The 19,794-nt window shown below is 37.7% G+C and overlaps 1 protein-coding gene across 7 annotated transcripts in view; it reads left to right on the top strand.

The window, feature by feature from the left end:
- Positions 1 to 19,794, top strand: part of LOC128011201 (protein NDRG3-like) — a 73,868-nt gene that overhangs the window by 50,324 nt on the left and 3,750 nt on the right. For 3 of the 7 annotated variants that reach the window (XM_052593367.1, XM_052593368.1, XM_052593370.1), the window contains 14 exons: positions 3,534 to 3,639; positions 4,496 to 4,616; positions 5,714 to 5,776; positions 5,949 to 6,009; positions 8,191 to 8,277; positions 8,871 to 8,927; positions 9,002 to 9,105; positions 9,182 to 9,247; positions 9,343 to 9,394; positions 9,861 to 9,908; positions 10,803 to 10,838; positions 10,931 to 10,982; positions 11,432 to 11,449; positions 15,239 to 15,277. In XM_052593367.1, coding sequence (XP_052449327.1) covers positions 3,534 to 3,639; positions 4,496 to 4,616; positions 5,714 to 5,776; positions 5,949 to 6,009; positions 8,191 to 8,277; positions 8,871 to 8,927; positions 9,002 to 9,105; positions 9,182 to 9,247; positions 9,343 to 9,394; positions 9,861 to 9,908; positions 10,803 to 10,838; positions 10,931 to 10,982; positions 11,432 to 11,449; positions 15,239 to 15,277 — 910 coding nt within the window. Of the gene's footprint in view, positions 1 to 3,533; positions 3,640 to 4,495; positions 4,617 to 5,713; positions 5,777 to 5,948; positions 6,010 to 8,190; positions 8,278 to 8,870; positions 8,928 to 9,001; positions 9,106 to 9,181; positions 9,248 to 9,342; positions 9,395 to 9,860; positions 9,909 to 10,802; positions 10,839 to 10,930; positions 10,983 to 11,431; positions 11,450 to 13,017; positions 13,038 to 15,238; positions 15,278 to 19,794 lie in introns of those variants that run through there. The other 4 variants (XM_052593369.1, XM_052593373.1, XM_052593372.1 and 1 more) reach the window with 3 other exon arrangements.

Here is a 19,794-nt window from a genome sequence, read left to right as displayed (position 1 = left end):
TTTACAGCTTCTAACTAAAAAAAAAAAAAAAAAAACTCCTGTAGCTAATTTTACATAATGATTAAAAAATTTGTGTAATTTTGAAAAATTTATTAAATTAATTTATTAAATTAACAATTATTTATTTAGGCCTGTCATGGATAATGTTGACAATAAAAGCAGCATTAGGTGGCAGCAAGTCCAAGTCCATGTTTTAATAAATGATTTATTGAACCATTAAAATCAATGCACTGTTGTATAAAATAATTAGCACAATTGTCGTCTTTTTAAAGAACATTTTGCGCCAAAAATAAAAAAAAATTTGCTTCCGTTTGTGACCAGCATGTTACAGTACCAAGTAATGATTGGCCAATCGCCACTATATAGTTTATGAATTATCATAAATAGGGAATTTTTACATTTTATTAAAATTCAAGCCCTGCGCATTAGTTTCAAAAACAGTTTATGTTTGTGAAGGTAAACATCTTTGGAAAGAAATCAGGTTTATATTAGATCTGTGTATTAAGTGACAGCAGCGTAATATGCAGTACCTGCTGCTGTCTGTGCTATTAATATGACCCAAAGATTAAAATAAAAGCAGAGAATTACTCACTGCTCTGGACTGAATAACGTCTATAGCCTCAATAAGAAGATATTTCTTACTTTAATGCTGCATTTGAATGCTGTAGCACCACCCTGAGTGAGCTGTATATGGCTCATTTAGGGTGGGGTCCCAGCTAGATTAAGCAGATAAATTGTGATGTCGCAATTTACAGTTTCTGTGATCGGTAAGCTCTGAGACGCTGCTAATGATATATGGAGATTACAAAAAAAGAGCAGGTGGATTTTTTATTATTATAGTGTGGTTGTGGACACACTGCCAACACACATTTGCCAAAACATGTGAAAGTGAATTTGGCATAATAGGTGCCTTTACGTAACTTTGTTTTTTAGCAGTGCATGATGATGCAATAAGATTTTGTTTGTTATAATGGGTCTCATTCATGAAACATTCGTAAATATACGAGTAAATATGTGAGTGATTTGCGCGGAAAGAGACCTTCCCGAAAACTCTTCTCCTGATTCACAAATACTTCGTAAAACATCAGATGTGATAGTGAAATGTGTGTGTGTGTGTGTGTGTTAATGAATTCCAATCAGTCGTAAATGGGACGCGCGTGCACGCTCATTCTCAATTACCATAAATCCCGCCCATTAAATCTGACTGACAACTATATATGGGTATCATACTATGACACCAAACGAAGGATTTCAACATGTCTTCTAAAAAGCGAATGAAAAATAAAAAAAATTCTCAGCTACAGAAATTGAAGTTTTATTATCAGAAGTTCACTCAAAACGCCACGTTTTATTTTCAAGCGTATACATAGTGGCGTATCAGGTCCTAAGAAAGAAAGCTTGGCAGCATATTACAGATGCTGTTAATGGAGTTTCATCTGTTAATCGAACAGTCCCAGAAGTGAAAAGAAAAAACGTATGTAATTACTATATATAATATTTTTTTCAAAATGCTGTGTAAATATGTACCCGATTAAGGTGAATTAAAATGCATCCGTATTAAAGAGCAAAACATTCAGATGTTAAAAGCACTATTTACGCGTGGCTGGGAGCAGGTGTAGATTTATTTCGTACCAACTAACATTTGGAAAATACAAACATTTTAATGAATCCGAAAATTTACGCCAGAACCACTTTACACACGATTTACACAAAAATTCGTTCTGCTCGTGTTTCATGAATGAGACCCAATGACTTTTTACAAAGCCACATACATCTTCAGTTACTAAAATGAATTGACTTGATTATGTAGACAGTAACTTCAGGACAGTCACATTTCCTACTTAAATCACAACCTTACTGTTTTACTTTTGAACAGATCTTTAAAAAATGGCATGCCTAATTTGAGCGCACTGCGCAGGTGTAGTAACTTCTTAATAGCTGATTTTGTCTCTGCTGTTTACAGACAAACAGATGAGATCTGAACTTTTTACTGCTGTCAACCTCTTCATCAAGTTCACCTTGTTCTCTTTCTTCCATCCTTATCAGAGCACTGCCGTCTCTGACAGATCCCTGACACGTTTCTGAGCTGCCCTCAGGCACATCTACCTTTAGCTCGATCCAAGCTGCCTGCTTTTCCATCTCTGTCCTGCTGCTGCTGGTTGGCTGCTGTGGTGTTGTGTTGTCTTAGAAACGAAATCTTATTGTTGCTAGGTTCTTGGATTAAGATGAAAAAGACTAATAGCAACTGACCATGCGGTGTCAGAAGTGATTATATTGTTGCTGTTTTACGTACTTATGATTTAATTTTCCTGGTTACACAAAAGAGTGACTGTCCTGTTTGATAAACTATAATTTTTAAAGTAGCAAAACAATTTTATACAATGTTTGTATTGCATGCATGCATTTTTGTTCAAGTAATTAATACTTTTATTTGGAAAGGATGCATTAAATTGATCAAAAGCATCTCAACTAGAGTTATAGAAACATATATAAAATGCATATTAGTCGGTTCACAAATACATTAGTTTTTTTTTTTTTTCAGACAAAACGGTTTTATTTCAGATGGAGAGTTGTTGTGCAGCTTCAAATAGAAACCGGGTGTCCTTCAAATGATGGAGCATTTTCAACGGCTGTTTCCATCGTAGGCCGCTTTGGTTATAAAGGCGAGTGATCAGGTTTTGTCATGTCACAGTGTGCTGCTCACGTCCAGTGTAGAAATGGCAGCACTGTAGAAACACCTGTTTCTGGAGACTGAACAGTGCATCAAGATCACACAACAGTCACCTAACATGAGATCAGGGAGAGCAATATGTGTGTATAACCGCCTGGTCTATTTTTAAATCTGCTGCTTTTAGTGGGTACTGTGTGGTTTGCTTCAGGTGTCAGCTGCTAGTATGATTTCTAGATCTGCTTAAGACTTAACTATTCTACACTACATTACTACTGTAGAGAGAGATGGTTTTCTTCTTATATAAACAAACATGCATGCCCCAGTGCAGGTCAGAGCTGCGTTTGGTCCTCATGCTGTGTGTGGAATGAGATTAGAGCCGGACCTGCTGCTCTTTTCTCCTTAGGAGTCCTTGAGTAGTGCTGTTAGCCTCACACCTCATTCTTGTGGTTCAAGCCTCATCCTGTTTGTTGTCTTGTAGCCGAGCTGTCCATTTCAGATTTTTTTTTTATTTGACGCATAGACGTGATGCTGTGGTTGTTGTGGTGATGTGCAACAACAAACAACATCAAGGGTGGGCCAAAACCTACACCACAGTGAAACACAAGGGGCTGATTAAATCAGACAATGACGTGCATTTTTGTTTTTTTTTTTGAGTTAATTATTACCTGTTTTAGAGATGCTATTTGACTGGATGAGCAGATATTTCCTTACAAAGAACAAGTTTAAAGACCACTTATGTAAACCTTTCAGTCTGTGTTTTAATGCAGACATTGCAGGAATGAATTCAAACAGCTCTATGCTCAAAGAGTTGACACCTTTGCACTTCTGTTATTAATTCACGTCATCTTCTGATTTGTTGCAGGAGCATGACATTGAGACTGTTCACGGTGTCCTTCATGTGACTTTGAGAGGGACTCCTAAAGGCAACAGACCGGTCATTCTCACCTATCATGACATTGGACTCAACCGTAAGTTGTCCCATATATTTTAGTTTATATATATCATTATACAGCTCACCTACTTAAAGCACGGAGAGGTATTGTTTTTTTTGTATTTTTTTTAGATGAGCATTTCTCAACCTTGTTCTTGGAGGAACCAGAGGTGTAAAGTAGGGCTGCATGATTAATCAAATGCGATTATCATGCACATTTTGTAGGGAAAGCCGGTTTTGTAATCCACAATAAATCATCATCACGTGCTTTCAGATGGAGCAACATTTACTACACACAGCCGTAGTTCACTGACAAGTTACACAAAAAATGTGCGATCAGCGTGTCCTGGTCCAGAGGTAGTCGAGGATGCATTGTGATCAGATCTCAGTGTCATGTAAACACAATCCAGCCATCATGTCTGTATTCACAGGCTGATATCACCAAAAACGGCACCACCTCTCTCGCGAATTGTCAAAAGAAAAAAGAAGAACACCCGTGTGGAGACTAGTGGGACTCCTACAATTATCTTTGATTTTAAAAAATGTCCCGCAACTGAAAATGCTTTTCAAAAGAAGACCCACCACTTCTAGTTGACTTTGCACTGGGCCATTCTCTGCAGGCTTATTTAAATATTACGTGGTAAAGACAGATCAGATCGGTTATCCAGATAGAAAAGTCAGTTGCTGTTGCCAAGTGTAAACGGGCCGTGTTCTGATTGACTGATGATCCGATCTACTTACTTGGATCATGGTGATCACACGTCAATGCCAAGTGTAAATGCACCCAAAGTAATCACATGCATCTGATTCTGGTATGCAGGGTACCATTTTTCTCTTTGATGATAATTTCTGAAAAATGCTTGAATTGTCTTTGTTTTTCTCTTGCGATGTAGATAAGTCATGTTTCAACACACTGTTTAACTTCGAGGACATGCAGGAAATCACCCAGCACTTTGCTGTGGTCCATGTTGATGCTCCAGGCCAGCAAGAATCTGCCCCTCCATTCCCAACCGGGTAAGGCAAACTACCGAAAGACTTTTTATATCTATATATAGCATACAACGTGCAAAGCAGTGCAGTCTAACTGTAAAATGTAAATTTAAAAATTGTTTATATATATATATCTATAAACCAGATCAACATTCTGTCCAAGGTTGTTAAATTAAATTAAATTTATGCATTTAGCAGACGCTTTTATCCAAAGCGACTTACAGTGCATTCAGGCTATCAATTTTTACATATCATGGTTATATAACCAATCCAGGGGTTTTTCTGCATTGATCTTTTCCTGCCGGCTGTCAAAGCCATATTTGATCGGTGAGTGATGTAGAATAGAATGACGGGGCGCGTACGAGAGAAAGGCCCGGCTGCACGCGCATTAACAGTCTTCAAACAACACGAGCGCTTCTTGCTCTCTCTCTCTCCCTTGTCCATATTAAGCCCTCAAGTTTACATTGGTTACTTAAGTATTTTTTTACCTGTTTTACCTTCATTGAATGTAGTGTTGCTGGAAGGTAGTAAGTAATGTTGAGTAATGCTAGTCCATCAATCACGTGCTTCAAAGTTGATGTTTCTCACATTATCAGTAACATTTTGCTTTTCAAGCAGGACAGGAATAAGCTGGTTGGCCATATAGTCCCTTGAGGGCTGAGACACTTGTTCATTTTCCTAAATGTGCATACTCTCCATAAACCCCCCTATTTTACAAATAATAATGCAGTCAGGAGATAGTGTGATGCAATGAGTGGTTTACACATTTTCAAACATTTAAAATGCATGAAAATAAATATTTTCTATCACTTTATCACTCTTGAAATGACCTGTACACTAAATAATCTAACCCTTATACTTATATATAAATAGCAGTCTATTTATTTAGTGGCAGCAGGTGCAAAAAGACAAAAAAAACGTGCACAAAAAGACGTGCACATTTATCAAAGGTGCGACTGCATGTACAGTTGTGGGAAACTTGGGTTGCCAACCCTAGTGATTGTAGATAGCATGCAATGCACAGATGAGGCTCCATCTATTCAACCATGGTGAAAACCCACACATTTGCTACTGACAGTGTTTTCACTAATTTGTCACTCTCACCTTCCTCTTTTCATCAGGTACCAGTACCCAACCATGGATGAGCTTGCCGAGATGCTGCCCTCAGTTCTGACCCAGCTAAAGTGAGCCCAGACCTCAATCAGTCTGTACATGATCACTAACTCAGTACAAATAAATAAATAAATGCCTCATGTTTAAGAAATCATGGCTTCTATTAAAGCCTCTAATAATTTGTGTAATTTTATCAGAATATATGCTAATTAATAAGCAATATGAATGATCCTGCTTTCACAGGATCAACAGTGTGATTGGTATCGGTGTGGGCGCGGGAGCTTATATCCTCACTAGACTGGCTGTAAGTCAAATATCTTCCCTTTTATTTTGCTGTAATGACCGATCAGTCATTGTATGTTGTAATATCTAACCGTTAGTTGGAGTAGCTTGTAAAAAATGCACCATTAGATGTTTAATTGAGCAGCTGAAAGAAGATCCTCGAAGTCCGTCTGCAGTAAAACCATCTGACGTCAGTCTTCAATAAATCCCCTACACCTCCTTTGAGACTCCGTTCACGCATGCATTCACACTCTCACCCTACACAAAGCTCTTATTCACCATCTACGCACAAACATGAACGCTGAGGATAGATACCATCATAAACACACACTCAGTCTCATGTCTCCTGCTGGTTATTATCAAGGTATAAAGTGATAAATGGTATTTTTCTCAACTGAACTAAAGAATCTTCAGTCCAGCTCCTCACACTTTCATGCACCTTGCATTGCTCATTTATAATATTTCTACCACTGGCTTATTGGGTTCTGTGATGTAAGATGGCCGATTTGAACAAACACACTCCTACAGAAAAACTTTGGCACCATATACTTAAAATCATTTGTATTATAATTTGCTTGTCACATGCTTGTCCGTAGACATGTGGTCATGTGAGTGCTGCCTCGAGGGCTTGCATTTCTCTGAATGTCTGGTGCAGAGCATTATGCTGAGAGGAAAAAGAAGAGGTGTGAAACCTGAATTTTTTTCCATCACGATCACTGTAACAAGACTTGATAAGTTCACATGGCTGCCTGTAGCTGAATTTCTTTGGTAAAACCAAGTGTGAGCCCTTGCAGTAAGTTAGTGTTTTGGACACTGAGATATTACGAACTTGATTAAGGTGTTGATATATAGGTCACATTTAGGTGGAAATTTTTGCTTGGTCACTTCTGAGGTTAAAGTTGACTTTCTCAGACCTTTAAAGCAATTTGTAAAGTGATCCCTTTCCCATGTCTTTACTTTTCTCAAGCCATTTTCTGTAGCAGGCTTATTTCAATGGTGAAACAGAGTACTAGGGGTGGGCGATATAACCTCCAAATTATATCACGATATTTCAAGAATATTTGTGATAATGATATTCATGACGATATACAAAAAAAATATGGAACAACATTTTATTGATGATTGAAGCTGGCAGGCAGCAACATTAATAAGTGCAAACACAATGAAGGGCATTTGCCATCATTTTCCAATGAGCAACTGTTATAATGACAGACTACCTATTTCAAAGTGTAAATCTATTGCCATAAGGTGGCAGAAGCAAAGTTATAAATAAATCTATAAATAAATCTAATAATATCATATATTGACCTTCATTTGTTGGAAAACTGTATGACTTCTGGGGAAATGTGTTAATTCATTCATGCATCGAAGGGGACATCACATGCCAATTTTCCATAAGTTGATATGCTTTTTCAGGGTCTTAGGGTTAGTTTAACCAAAAATGTAAATTAGCCTGTGATGTACTCACCTTCGAGGCACCCTTGGTGTATATGACTTTCTTCTTTCAGAAGAATCCAATTGGAATTATATTAAAAATTCCCCTTGCCCCTCTAAGCTTTACAATGGGGTAAGTGGGTGCTTTTTGTAATGAGTCCAGAAGACGTGAAATAAAGTGCGCACATCTGTAATGTGCTATAGGAGGCCTTTATTCACCCCCCGGAGCTGTGTGAGGCATGTTTTATTACGGATGTTTTATTAGTATTCAAATTATATTTGTTCAGAATAAGAAATTAAGTCATACAGGTTTGGGAGAGCATGATGCAGACGAGGGCAAGAGTTTTCATTCTTGTTTGAACCGATCCCTTTAAACAGCTATTTGCCTTTTAGCATAAATAAACTTTTACCAGTAACAAGCAAAGTTGGTAATGTCCACCATAAAGGAAAGATGTTGCAGATGCAGAAGTATTTATACCTATTTGATGAAAAAAAAAAATTGAAGATTGCTCTTTAGAATAGTATGCACTGATGCACAAGAGAAAATATATATTTTTTTTAATCAAGTTTTCTGTGGTATTTTGTGCTCCCAGGCCAATCACAATGTGTTCGACTGTCACATGACACTGACTATAGGAAACAATACCACAAGAAGTTAAGAATCTGTGTCTTTAGACTGTTCGATCATCTACAAGTCTAGCACCTAATCCTCTCAGTCAGTATGAGCCATAATGATGGACTAATCCATGTAATCTTCCCATTCTCTTAGCTGAATGAGCCTGCTCTGGTGGAGGGGTTGGTTCTCATCAATGTGGACCCCTGTGCTAAGGGCTGGATTGACTGGGCTGCCTCCAAGGTAACATTTTGAATGCACTGAATGTCTAATCAGCATGTTTATTTTGTGCAGAAAATTATTAAATGGTTAAATAAATGACACTAAAAATATGATACTCATACTGCCCCAACAACAAGCTGTTGTATCTCCAAAGGTGCAGTTTTTTGTTAATAGGCACATAATGCTTTAGTCTGCCACAGTAGTTTTTACAGTAATCTTAGTATTGCCTTGGATGCTTTTCTTAAAAAAAAAAAAAAATATATATACCATTTTAGTTGCATTTGCATTTTAGTGTTATCAACAGTGCATGCCATTAATTTTATTTTTTATTTTCTTTATACACTATTATGTGTAATTAAGATATCCTGTCCTTTCATTCTTAACAAAAGCTAACCCTAACCGTTCCTCCATACTTAAGATTTCTCAACAGATTAGCATAGTTGATCTTCTTAAAGATTTCCCTGTTGTAAAGCTCATAATAACCTTAAGGTCAGAATGCTAATGCTACAATAATTAAAGGTGCTCAAATCAGTGGAGGTGCTGGGAACACGATTTATTTGATCTTCAAACATTGTGCTTTTCACTAAACATTTCCATGTGTTTTTCTGTTGTAGTTATCTGGATGGACCAGCAATCTAGTAGACATTGTGATGGAACACCATTTCAGCACGGTAGGCATTAAATATGACACTCACCTCCGCATCTATAAGATGATTCACCCAGTTCATGAGTTTTTGTATCTCAGGACGAGCTGACAGAGAACCAGGAGATCATTCAAACATATCGTCTGCACATCGCACAGGACATCAATCAGGACAACCTGGCTCTCTTCTGCCACTCCTACAACAGGTGACATTATCAGTTCATGTACGGATCATTGTCATATGAGCTGATCTTGATAAACATTTTCATTTGCATATTACAGTCGGCGAGATCTGGAGATTGAGAGGCCTGTCCTGGGACTTAATGAAAATACGGTCAAAACGCTGAAGTAGGTTGTTTGGTTCTGTTTTTGTCCGTTTTGGCTGTAAATCATTGTGACTTCTCTTCCTTAGACCTTTATGTCTGTCTTCTCTTACCGTTTAGGTGTCCTGCCTTGCTAATAGTTGGTGACACGTCACCAGCGGTAGAGGCTGTGGTGAGTGACTAATCAAGAACATTGCCATTGCATCTATGAGCAATGGTAGAGAACACAGTGTGCTTTCTAAAAGGCCCATCATGCTCATTATTTCTCCATACATTTCTGTTCAGAGTGTTCCAGTGACATCACATCCTTAAAGGGGCTGTGCATCATAAGGTCTTATGCACTTGTGCTTGTTGTAAAGCACTCCTGAATAACTATAATATGCTTCTGGTCTTGGATCCTGATTGTCCAAAACTTCAATTCTATCTGTAATAAAATCCTTAATGCAGTAACAGGTTAATGTGCACTTAGTGAACACCTTCTGAATTTGACTAAGTGTGGTACTTTAAAGTGAGACTTGACCCACTTATGCTGGGCAAACCATTTGGTTTAGTGTAGAGATGGTCATTTTATCTGTCTATACCTTCCATTTTGTTTCTAAACTGACCAGCTGGGATTTTATCTTTGTTTTTTTTTACAGGTTGAATGCAACTCAAGGCTAAATCCAACCAAGACTACTTTACTCAAGGCATGTCAGCTTTTTCCTCCTAGAGCAATGTTTTAATTCAAGGATGCAAACTCTCATCTTTGTGTAGACTGAATTTGAAAAAACTGAGGTTTTTAGTTGTCAAGAATGAGCTGCACTGAGCTCTTTTACACAAAAGAGAGAGTGGTTTCCAGTAAATGTAGCACCACACAAACTCCATCTCTGCATGTGCTGAGAGTTTGGGTCACTTGTAACGTACATCTGTCAACAAATAAAATGTTTGCGGTTTCGCCATCGCTAATCCTGTCAGAAGTCAATCAGTCATGAAGAATCTTAGACAAAATCCAGAAGAACTGTGACAACATCTCCAGACGTTTGAAGAAACCCACCTGCAAAGCTACCTGAAAAACATTGTGCAAGTGCACCTACAATGAAAGTGATTTTAAATGCAAAGGGTGGTCACACCATATGTAAATTAAATGTAGTTAATAGAAGTTAATGTCTGACATTACTTCTGAAAGCCTTCTCACAGACTAAATCTTTTCACAGTACTGTAACTTTAAAGGTAGGTTTCTTCAGTCAATTGTCTTGGAGGCAATGCCACAGTCTGGATTTAGTCTGACTCAGGTTTTTTTTTTTTTTTTTCAAAGATCAGATCTCTGTGTGGAGCACTGGCTGTTGTCAGACTCCTTGTGCAGACAAAAATCTCACTAGATTATTACGATTAATGGCAAAAGGAAATGTTTGGAAATGTAAACTGATACTTACTACTGACACACTTAAGCAAAAGATAAAAAATAACTGCCTTTTTTTATCCTTATGCTAAAATCAATTGTAAATAATTCTAAAGCTATATTTGAAGGATTTGGGGTCACATCTTTGTGCCATTTCTCAAGTTTGCATCTCTGTTGATTATTGTTCCCTTCCTCTCTTCAGATGGCAGATTGTGGTGGACTTCCCCAAGTTGTCCAAGTAAGAATAAAAGACAACAGTATTGTGTCTGGCACAGCATCAGTTTGATGTAGTTTGGACCTGTATTAAATGTGGATGTTTTCTATTTTCAGCCGGGTAAACTCGCTGAGGCCTTCAAGTACTTTGTCCAGGGAATGGGCTACAGTAAGTATCTGTCCTCTTTCTGTCTTTTCATAGGTCACTTTAATGTTAAGCGTTTAATCGTATCATCTTCCTCCGTTATATACCTTCACTGTTTATATGTATTTGGTCTCTTGTTTGCATTTTTGTCTGAAAGCATCATGTTGTTAGAGAGATGTCATCTTTATGTCATGTTGATCAACGTATGTCTTTGATGGTTTAATAATGTATGTCATAAATTCTCACACAACTCAAAACATCTAAAACAGCAGCAGGAATATGACACGTTGATGGGTGTAGGAGTGAGAGAGAAAACTGCCTGTTCAAAGCAAGAACACAAGGAACTGTAATTCATCCACCGCTGATCTGGCTTTATTACTCGAAGCATCAAGCCAGTATTCTTGAGTAAAGCAGGTTTCAGATCAGCAACCCGCTGCACTAACATATGATTTATCTCCTGTGTGGCTGTGCAGTGCTGCGTTCTTCAGCGTGTAAGTACACTAGTCTTCCTCTAAGAGCATGCTGTGTGGCATGAGCCCTGTGTGACAGATCTTCTCTGGTCTTCAGGATAAATATCTCTCTTGTCCTAATCTAAAGATCCTTTGACTGAACAGAAGTTTGAATAGCATGTCATCTTTATTGCTGTAATACCTCACACCTCCATGAATCTGTATCCAAGGCCTCAGCTTCATTCAGCTCTATGATCCGTTTTTTTCCAGGATTTTTAAAATAGAATAGCATTTATTTGAATTAGAACTATTTTATAGCATTTCAAATGTCTTAACTGTCACCTTTGATCAGTTTAATGCATCCTGTCTGAATAGAAGCAGTCATCTTAACAGTAATCAAAAATCTTAAAGGGGGGGTGAAATGCTATTTCATGCATACTGAGTTTTTGACACTGTTAAAGAGTTGGATTCCCATGCTAAACATGGACAAAGTTTCAAAAATTAAGTTGTACGTTTGAAGGAGCATTTTTGTTCCCAAAATACTCCTTCCGGTTTGTCACAAGTTTCGGAAAGTTTTTTCGAGTATGGCTCTGTGTGACGTTAGATGGAGCGGAATTTCCTTATATGGGTCCTGAGGGCACTTCTGCCGGAAGAGTGCGCGCTCCCGTATAGCAGAGCACTGAGAGGCTGAGCACAGACTCACTGATCAGAGCGAGAGCGTCGCGAAATGTCACAAAAGAAGTGTGTTTTTGGTTGCCAGGCCAAGACAACCCTGCACAAATTACCAAAAAAAAAAAACAGCATTAAGGGACCAGTGGATGGAGTTTATTTTTACAGAGCATCAACGGAGTTGTGCAAGTGTTTTTGTTTGTTCCCTGCATTTCGAAGATGCTTGCTTTACAAACAAGGCCCAGTTTGACGACGGATTTGCGTATCGTTTATTTAAGGATGATGCAATACCAAGGAAAAAGGGTCACGATCGTGTGTTGGAACCGCAGGCGGTGAGTAAAACTGCTTCAAATATCTCTGCCTCCTTGTTAGTGCGTCCCCTCCCAGGCCGGAGACCCGGGTTCGAGCCCCACTCGGAGCGAGTCGTTGCTGCTGCTGCTCTCTTTCAGTTTCAGCCTCGTTTGTTTTGGATGTTTTTTTCCTCACGGTAAAGTCACAGCTTCCAGACGCTCTCAACTCAAAATCCTACTGGCGCTCGTGATTCTTTAGCTCCGCCCACACGTCACGCCTCCAGCCGGTCGTGTTTTTCCGGGAAAAATCGGTACAGACTATCTTTCTCTTATGAATATAATAAAACTAAAGACTTTTTGTAGTTATGAAGGATGCAGTACTACTCTATAGGTACTCAAGATTAACAGGATATTGAGTGAAAACGAGCATTTCACCCCCCCTTTAATCAAGCCAAGTTTTTAGTGTACCCATGTTAAGCTGTTGTTCTGACATTCCAGGAAGTGTTTCCGACTTACTCAACACAATTACACTAGCAACGGTCACTTGTGATTTTGTGTGCTCTGAGAGTGTGAGGAATGTGATCGAAAGCAGCTTGACTCATTTGAAAATGCTCATATTTTAATGTGATTTGTCACATTCTTCCTCCATAGGTTAATAATCTAATCCTGAGATCTGTTGATCTTTTTGTAAGTCTCTATTCTTGTTTCTCTTCTGAAAATTACAGCCCTCCCTAATGGAAACACACACACACACACGCGCACACACGCGCACACACACTGTAAGATTTGTGCCATCTGGACAATTTAATTCAGAATGTAATCAAAAACACTTTGATTCTGCTGTGGTGTTATTTATAAGGGTTAGAAGTTTAAAAATGGCTCTGACTTCATACTGTCAATATGGACCAAAATATCTGAGGAATGTTTCCAACACCTTGTTGAATCTGTGACACAAAGAGTTAAGGCAGTTCTGAAGGAAAAAAGGTGTCCAAGCTGGTACTAGCAAGGTGTGCCTAATAAAGTGGCCACTGAGTGTATATTGACTAAAACATCAGACTATAGGTTTTTATATTTACAATTTATGAATTTTAAAATCAATGCATTTGGTAGAATTACAGTAATGATCAACTATTAAAATTCATAGTCCGTTGCAACAGTGCATTTTTACACCCAAAATGTTTGAAAGGTTGATTGTAGGATATCCGTTTTTTTAAAATATATATATAATTTCTATTTTTGTACAAAAAAAAACAATTCCTACTCATTGACAAAGAAACCCTGTTCTACATGTTGCCGATTAACAAATAGATTAGAAATTAGGTACTTCTGTACTTATTAATCATCCTTTTTTTCATTATACATTAAAAGTATTTGTTAGTGCAGACTTCATGCACGTAAATTGTAGGTTTAGACAAGAAAAGCACCTAACACACTGTATATGATTGTGATTCTTCTTTTGTCTCGGTGGAAATATTAGTGAATGTAGAATGAGTCATTAACAGAGCATAATGTTCATTGGCTGATTCTGTCATTGACATTTGTATTTCAGTAGAGGTAGGGTATCCGGTAATTTCCACCTTGTGTTTCGAGTCGGTTAAGTGTGTTTGTCAGTCTTTTTTTGTTCTGTTCTTTGTTTCTGTTTTGGGTGTGTTTCATCTTTAACAAACCCACAAGTGAACGCTCTAGTGAGGGACTATCCCTGAAGACCGTTTCCCTTCTAGAGAGCTTCTCACTTTCTCTAATCTTTCAAATGTTAACTCTTTCACCACTGTCTTAAAATTATATTAACCAAGACTACTGTTTAATGGTTTGGGTTTTTGTCTTCTCCATCCACATGTTTGATTAGTTGTGAATATCCTTGACACTTTGAGGCAGTGGTCACCAACCTTTTCAAGCCTAAGATCACATCCAAAGTCCAAATGTAAACCAAGATCTACCACTTGCAAAAAATCATAAAAGAAACAAGGCCACAATTAAGTTACACTTTGACATTCTCTGCTGCCTGTTAGTCAATAGCGAAATATTTAACTATACAAATTGTATATAACTATACAAACTGTCAACTATAATTCAACATTTTCAACAGTAATATAACATTAAGTATTTCCACAGGCATATTACTCATATATAATCACAATAATCAGTAAATTACAGGCCTAAGCCAATAATGTACTGTTTCACTTTCCCTTTTAAAACATATTTCAAACACTACAAAATGAAAATACTCAGGTTAGTGAAACTAGCATACAATATATTTTGACTTTGAGCCGAATCTGCCCAGTTTGCACGTCTGAATCACTTGTATGGTCTGGTTTTCAACCTAATACAGTTGCGTCAACTATAAATGCCTCATCTGTTTTGGGAGGTGCGCACGCAGTCAGCTGAGGCTCGCGCTGCGATGCCAGGCGAAAGTATAAAGAAGGCGGTTGTTTTACAGACATTATATGTAAACTATAGTCTATTTGATTGGAGAGATATACCCCTAAAATGCTTCCAAGATCGACTTGTCGACCGCGATCGACGGGTGACTCCGGCTTTAAGGATATTCACCTTAAATCTGTTCTTAAATCTGTTATGTCAAAAAGAGAACCATAGCCAGCCAAAAAGAAAAAGTTCACTTTGCCACTGGCTGCCACTTGCATTTTGAATAATTTAACCACTAACTTACTGTCAAGGCTATTCCCATCACCTGGTCTACTGGCCCCTACTTTCCTTGCATGTTCTCCTGTGGCTTCTGCTTAATCTTTCCTTTTCTCTATCCTCCCTCTTTTAGAAAGTGCTATCAAATAATCTCTTTCCTCTGTCCCATGTTTTTCCTCCTCCTTTTCCTTTCCCTTTCTTCCTTCTTGACCCTTACATCCAATGCAAACAGTCCCTCATGTGCTACTCAGCCACCTGAACAGCGAATCAGGTATCATGAGATCAACCAGCACCTTTAGCCTAAGCTCGTCATCTCAACCTCCCATGCTTCCTGTCTGTCCGTCTTTGTCCCTCCCATCCCAATCACATACATACCAATGTCTTTTTGTCTACATCACGGCGTGTAAAGCATGGAAAATGGACATATCTTGTCTATGTTTGTATATTATTAGTCTGAGAGAATGTGTTTGTGCACACTGTCCAATACCAATAGATGTCTTATTATATTATTTTTATGAAACATAACTTTACTTTGCATGCCATATTCTGCACTGAAGTGGACTATTCATTTTGCTGCAATGGTAAAAATGAATTTGCGCTTGATCCTCACCAGAGGATTCTCTTTCCTTTATGGGAGAATAATGACTGCAGTGTCCAAGTGGGGCAGTTGTGTCACATCAGGATTCAGAGATTTATTCATAGACTGCTGCAGGAATAAGTGTTTAAACCCAGAATGAGTTGGCATTATCATTGTCCCAATATCAATGGGGCTTTTGATGAAATGCCTGAAACTAGGTCTGTGGTTAACACAAGTAATAAATAAATATATATATTTCCATATATTATAATATCTTCGATACGCCATCCATAATTTGGACATAAAATGGTCAACTCATTTACTAACTAGTCCGCATTTATAGCCTGGTTTTTTAAAATAGCTCTTGCAAACGATTGCAACTAAAATTTTAAAGATTGAAACAGTTGTTGAAGTTTTATTGGTGGTGACATTGAAGTCATGAAACTATGAAGTTTGCTATAGCCCAACTTTAGTTTTACCTCTGCCAGTTGTTTTCTTGGTGTTCATGTTTGTAAAGGACATCTTGATGAATCCCAATTTTCAGACTTTTCATCCTGTACAATACATAAATAATATACAAGACAAGGTCACAAACTGCAGTGCAAAAGTAGTGATAGTAGTGTGTCAAAGGGGGCTTTCTCACTAACATTTGGTGTGCACCCGGGCTCATTTGACTTTAGAGTTTGGTTTGTTTTGGATAATGAACCAATGAACCATACCAGAGTTCACCTAAAAAGTGCTAAAGTACGCAATCATATTAAAACACTGAACCACTTTTAATGAGATCTGTGTATGTATTTACTTTCCTGACAAGTGTGACTGATGCACTGCAAGCAGAGAGAATTTATTTCTCATTTCAGCTCGCAGGAATTGACTCCCACATTCTTTTGAACCTTTACATTACAGACAGAACAAATAAACGCATGTGCCATTTTGTGGTGGCACTTTGGAGACTAATACCTGGCAACAGGGTAAACAGCTGCCACTCTGATGATGCAATTGTATCATAGATAACATTGAAAACATTGCCTTGGCGCCAATTGAAATACACGGGACAATCATGCCGACGAGTTGCTGTATCGTTTTCTGTACCTCCAATAAACTAACAAATTATGAATTGAAGTTCTACATCCTTCCTAATAAACATACAAAACTGGAAAAGATGACAAAATGGCTACAAGCAATAAGTTGTGAGGATGATCAAGGGAAGTTGTGGAATCCCAAGACTAATGTGTTTGTGTGCAGTCGGCATTCATCACAGGCAGGCTATATTAACATCGTGTTCATTATTAACGTTATCAAAACTGTGTAAGGTTGTTTCAGAAAGTGGCATGCATATATAATTAGCCTTATCATTCTACCTGAAGTAAAACTATGTAACGTTAGCCTAGTGTCGAACATAAACTCGCATGAAAACGCGTCCGCTAAGAGGTGTAGTCTACGTGATACGCCATATACCTAGTAGACCTAGTAGACGTAGACCAAGGATTTCCATATACCCACTTAAAAAAGCATGAGGATACGTAACAACTAGGTTTTGTGTCTGAACTTTTACACTTTCATTCATAAATTACCCCGTCTGTGTTTGCGAAGCGATTGAATCGCGGAATCCAGTCACAAACTGAATGTCACAGAATTTGGCTATTTTTGAATGAATACATCTACAATAGGGCTGTAAAATGAATCAAATATCGATATGGACTACTGTATATGAATATTAAAGTTAAAAGAGACTACGATTGTTCTACGCGTCTCTGGGAATGAGCGCTCAATATGTGCATTTTTGTCATTCAAATACACGCGATGTTCACTGTGTTTTCCCCCACGCCGACTCCGCCCTCACCACACCCCCAACTTTGACTAGATGCCGACTGTATGTATGGTTTAGAACCGAAAACTACTGTGTGAACACATCAGTGGGTGCAGGGGAAGGGGGATCAATCTAACTCTGGATCAGACCAAGACCTGAACCAAGTGAAAGCATCCCAATAGTGTTATTTCGGAGATATTTCTGTAATGTGAATAAAAAAATGTACATACAACTAGTGTAGTTTAGTTAATAAAAAAAAAAATAACTTTGAGACGGTACTTTTATAACAGTACTTAACAGTATAATAATTAACAGTACTCTTTGGTGAATCAAATAAATGCATCATGAATAAAATAAGCAAGTTAGCTCTTTCCCTGTCAGCATTTTTGAAAAAAAATTGCCAGATACCACCTGCATTTTTGATGATTTTTACTTCAATTTCATGACCCCCAGAATACATTGTTGTATAAATATATATGAAGAAGTCTACTTTTAAACTAAATCAGTTTTATTTTAACTTTGAGACTTCTTTTTTCATCAACACTTGAATGTAGCTATGTCTCATAAAAAAAAAAAAAATTGAGCAAAAGGCTGAGATAATCAAATTTTTATCAAAAACTACATCTGGATCACATTCAGTAAAATGATCAAAGCAAAGACGCAGTGGATGGTTTCCGTCAGCACTCTCAAAGCTTGCACAGACCTTTACCGCTTCCTGGATTGATATTTTACTCTGAAACATTTGGCCGTTTACATTTATATTCTGTGTTTTGTTGACAATCGCATTATTTTTCATATGCTTATACTTGTATAGGAGATCACTCATTTCTGTTTTCCTCGCCTGTGTTTTTGATCGAGACAATTCTAGACTCAATCAGGAGATGCGTAATGGCGCAATCGAGTATATAAAAGTGAAAACAGTAAATTCTGTGTTTGGCAGGGAAAGAGTTAATGGTTTGAATCAGTCTGAAACATATGAAACAAATTCTCTCTCTGTGGCAGTATTTAATTTAATGGCCTTTTATGCATAATAATAATAATATTAATAATAGAAACAGAATAATAATAATAATAATAATAATAATAGAAACAGAATTTGATTAAATTTGTCTCAATCCATTTTGCATCAAATCTCAGTCAATGGTGTGCATACTTTCAGAAGTATGTGAATTGGGATTCAGCTTACTATTCTCATGACCCATAAGCCAAACTGCCACCATCATTCAGTCAGTCCAGCTTTGTGCTGGAGTCGCTCAGTTTGAGGAGACTTCATTATTCTCCCTCTCCTGCATCTTCATATGTTTGGATCCGAATGCTGAGAGTGCAAAACTGGCTATCCTGTGAAGCACATACCCCTCACTCAGGATTGTCCCAACAGTCATGCCTCAGTCAAAACAGCAGCAGCAGCATTATTGCGTACATATTATTTTTATGAAACATAACTTTACTTTGCATGCCATATTCTGCACTGAAGTGGACTATTCATTTTGCTGCAATGGTAAAAATGAATTTGCGCTTGATCCTCACCAGAGGATTCTCTTTCCTTTATGGGAGAATAATGACTGCAGTGTCCAAGTGGGGCGGTTGTGTCACATCAGGATTCAGAGATTTATTCATAGACTGCTGCAGGAATAAGTGTTTAAACCCAGAATGAGTTGGCATTATCATTGTCCCAATATCAATGGGGCTTTTGATGAAATGCCTGAAACTAGGTCTGTGGTTAACACAAGTAATAAATAAATATATATATTTCCATATATTATAATATCTTCGATACGCCATCCATAATTTGGACATAAAATGGTCAACTCATTTACTAACTAGTCCGCATTTATAGCCTGGTTTTTTAAAATAGCTCTTGCAAACGATTGCAACTAAAATTTTAAAGATTGAAACAGTTGTTGAAGTTTTATTGGTGGTGACATTGAAGTCATGAAACTATGAAGTTTGCTATAGCCCAACTTTAGCTTTACCTCTGCCAGTTGTTTTCATGGTGTTCATGTTTGTAAAGGACATCTTGATGAATCCCAATTTTCAGACTTTTCATCCTGTACAATACATAAATAATATACAAGACAAGGTCACAAACTGCAGTGCAAAAGTAGTGATAGTAGTGTGTCAAAGGGGGCTTTCTCACTAACATTTGGTGTGCACCCGGGCTCATTTGACTTTAGAGTTTGGTTTGTTTTGGATAATGAACCAATGAACCATACCAGAGTTCACCTAAAAAGTGCTAAAGTACGCAATCATATTAAAACACTGAACCACTTTTAATGAGATCTGTGTATGTATTTACTTTCCTGACAAGTGTGACTGATGCACTGCAAGCAGAGAGAATTTATTTCTCATTTCAGCTCGCAGGAATTGACTCCCACATTCTTTTGAACCTTTACATTACAGA

This window comes from Carassius gibelio, chromosome B23 (assembly GCF_023724105.1).
Source record: "Carassius gibelio isolate Cgi1373 ecotype wild population from Czech Republic chromosome B23, carGib1.2-hapl.c, whole genome shotgun sequence".
Classification (NCBI taxonomy): Eukaryota; Metazoa; Chordata; class Actinopteri; order Cypriniformes; family Cyprinidae; genus Carassius; species Carassius gibelio.
The sequence above is the reverse complement of the archived record's forward strand: the minus strand, read 5'-3'. Positions and strand labels throughout refer to the sequence as shown.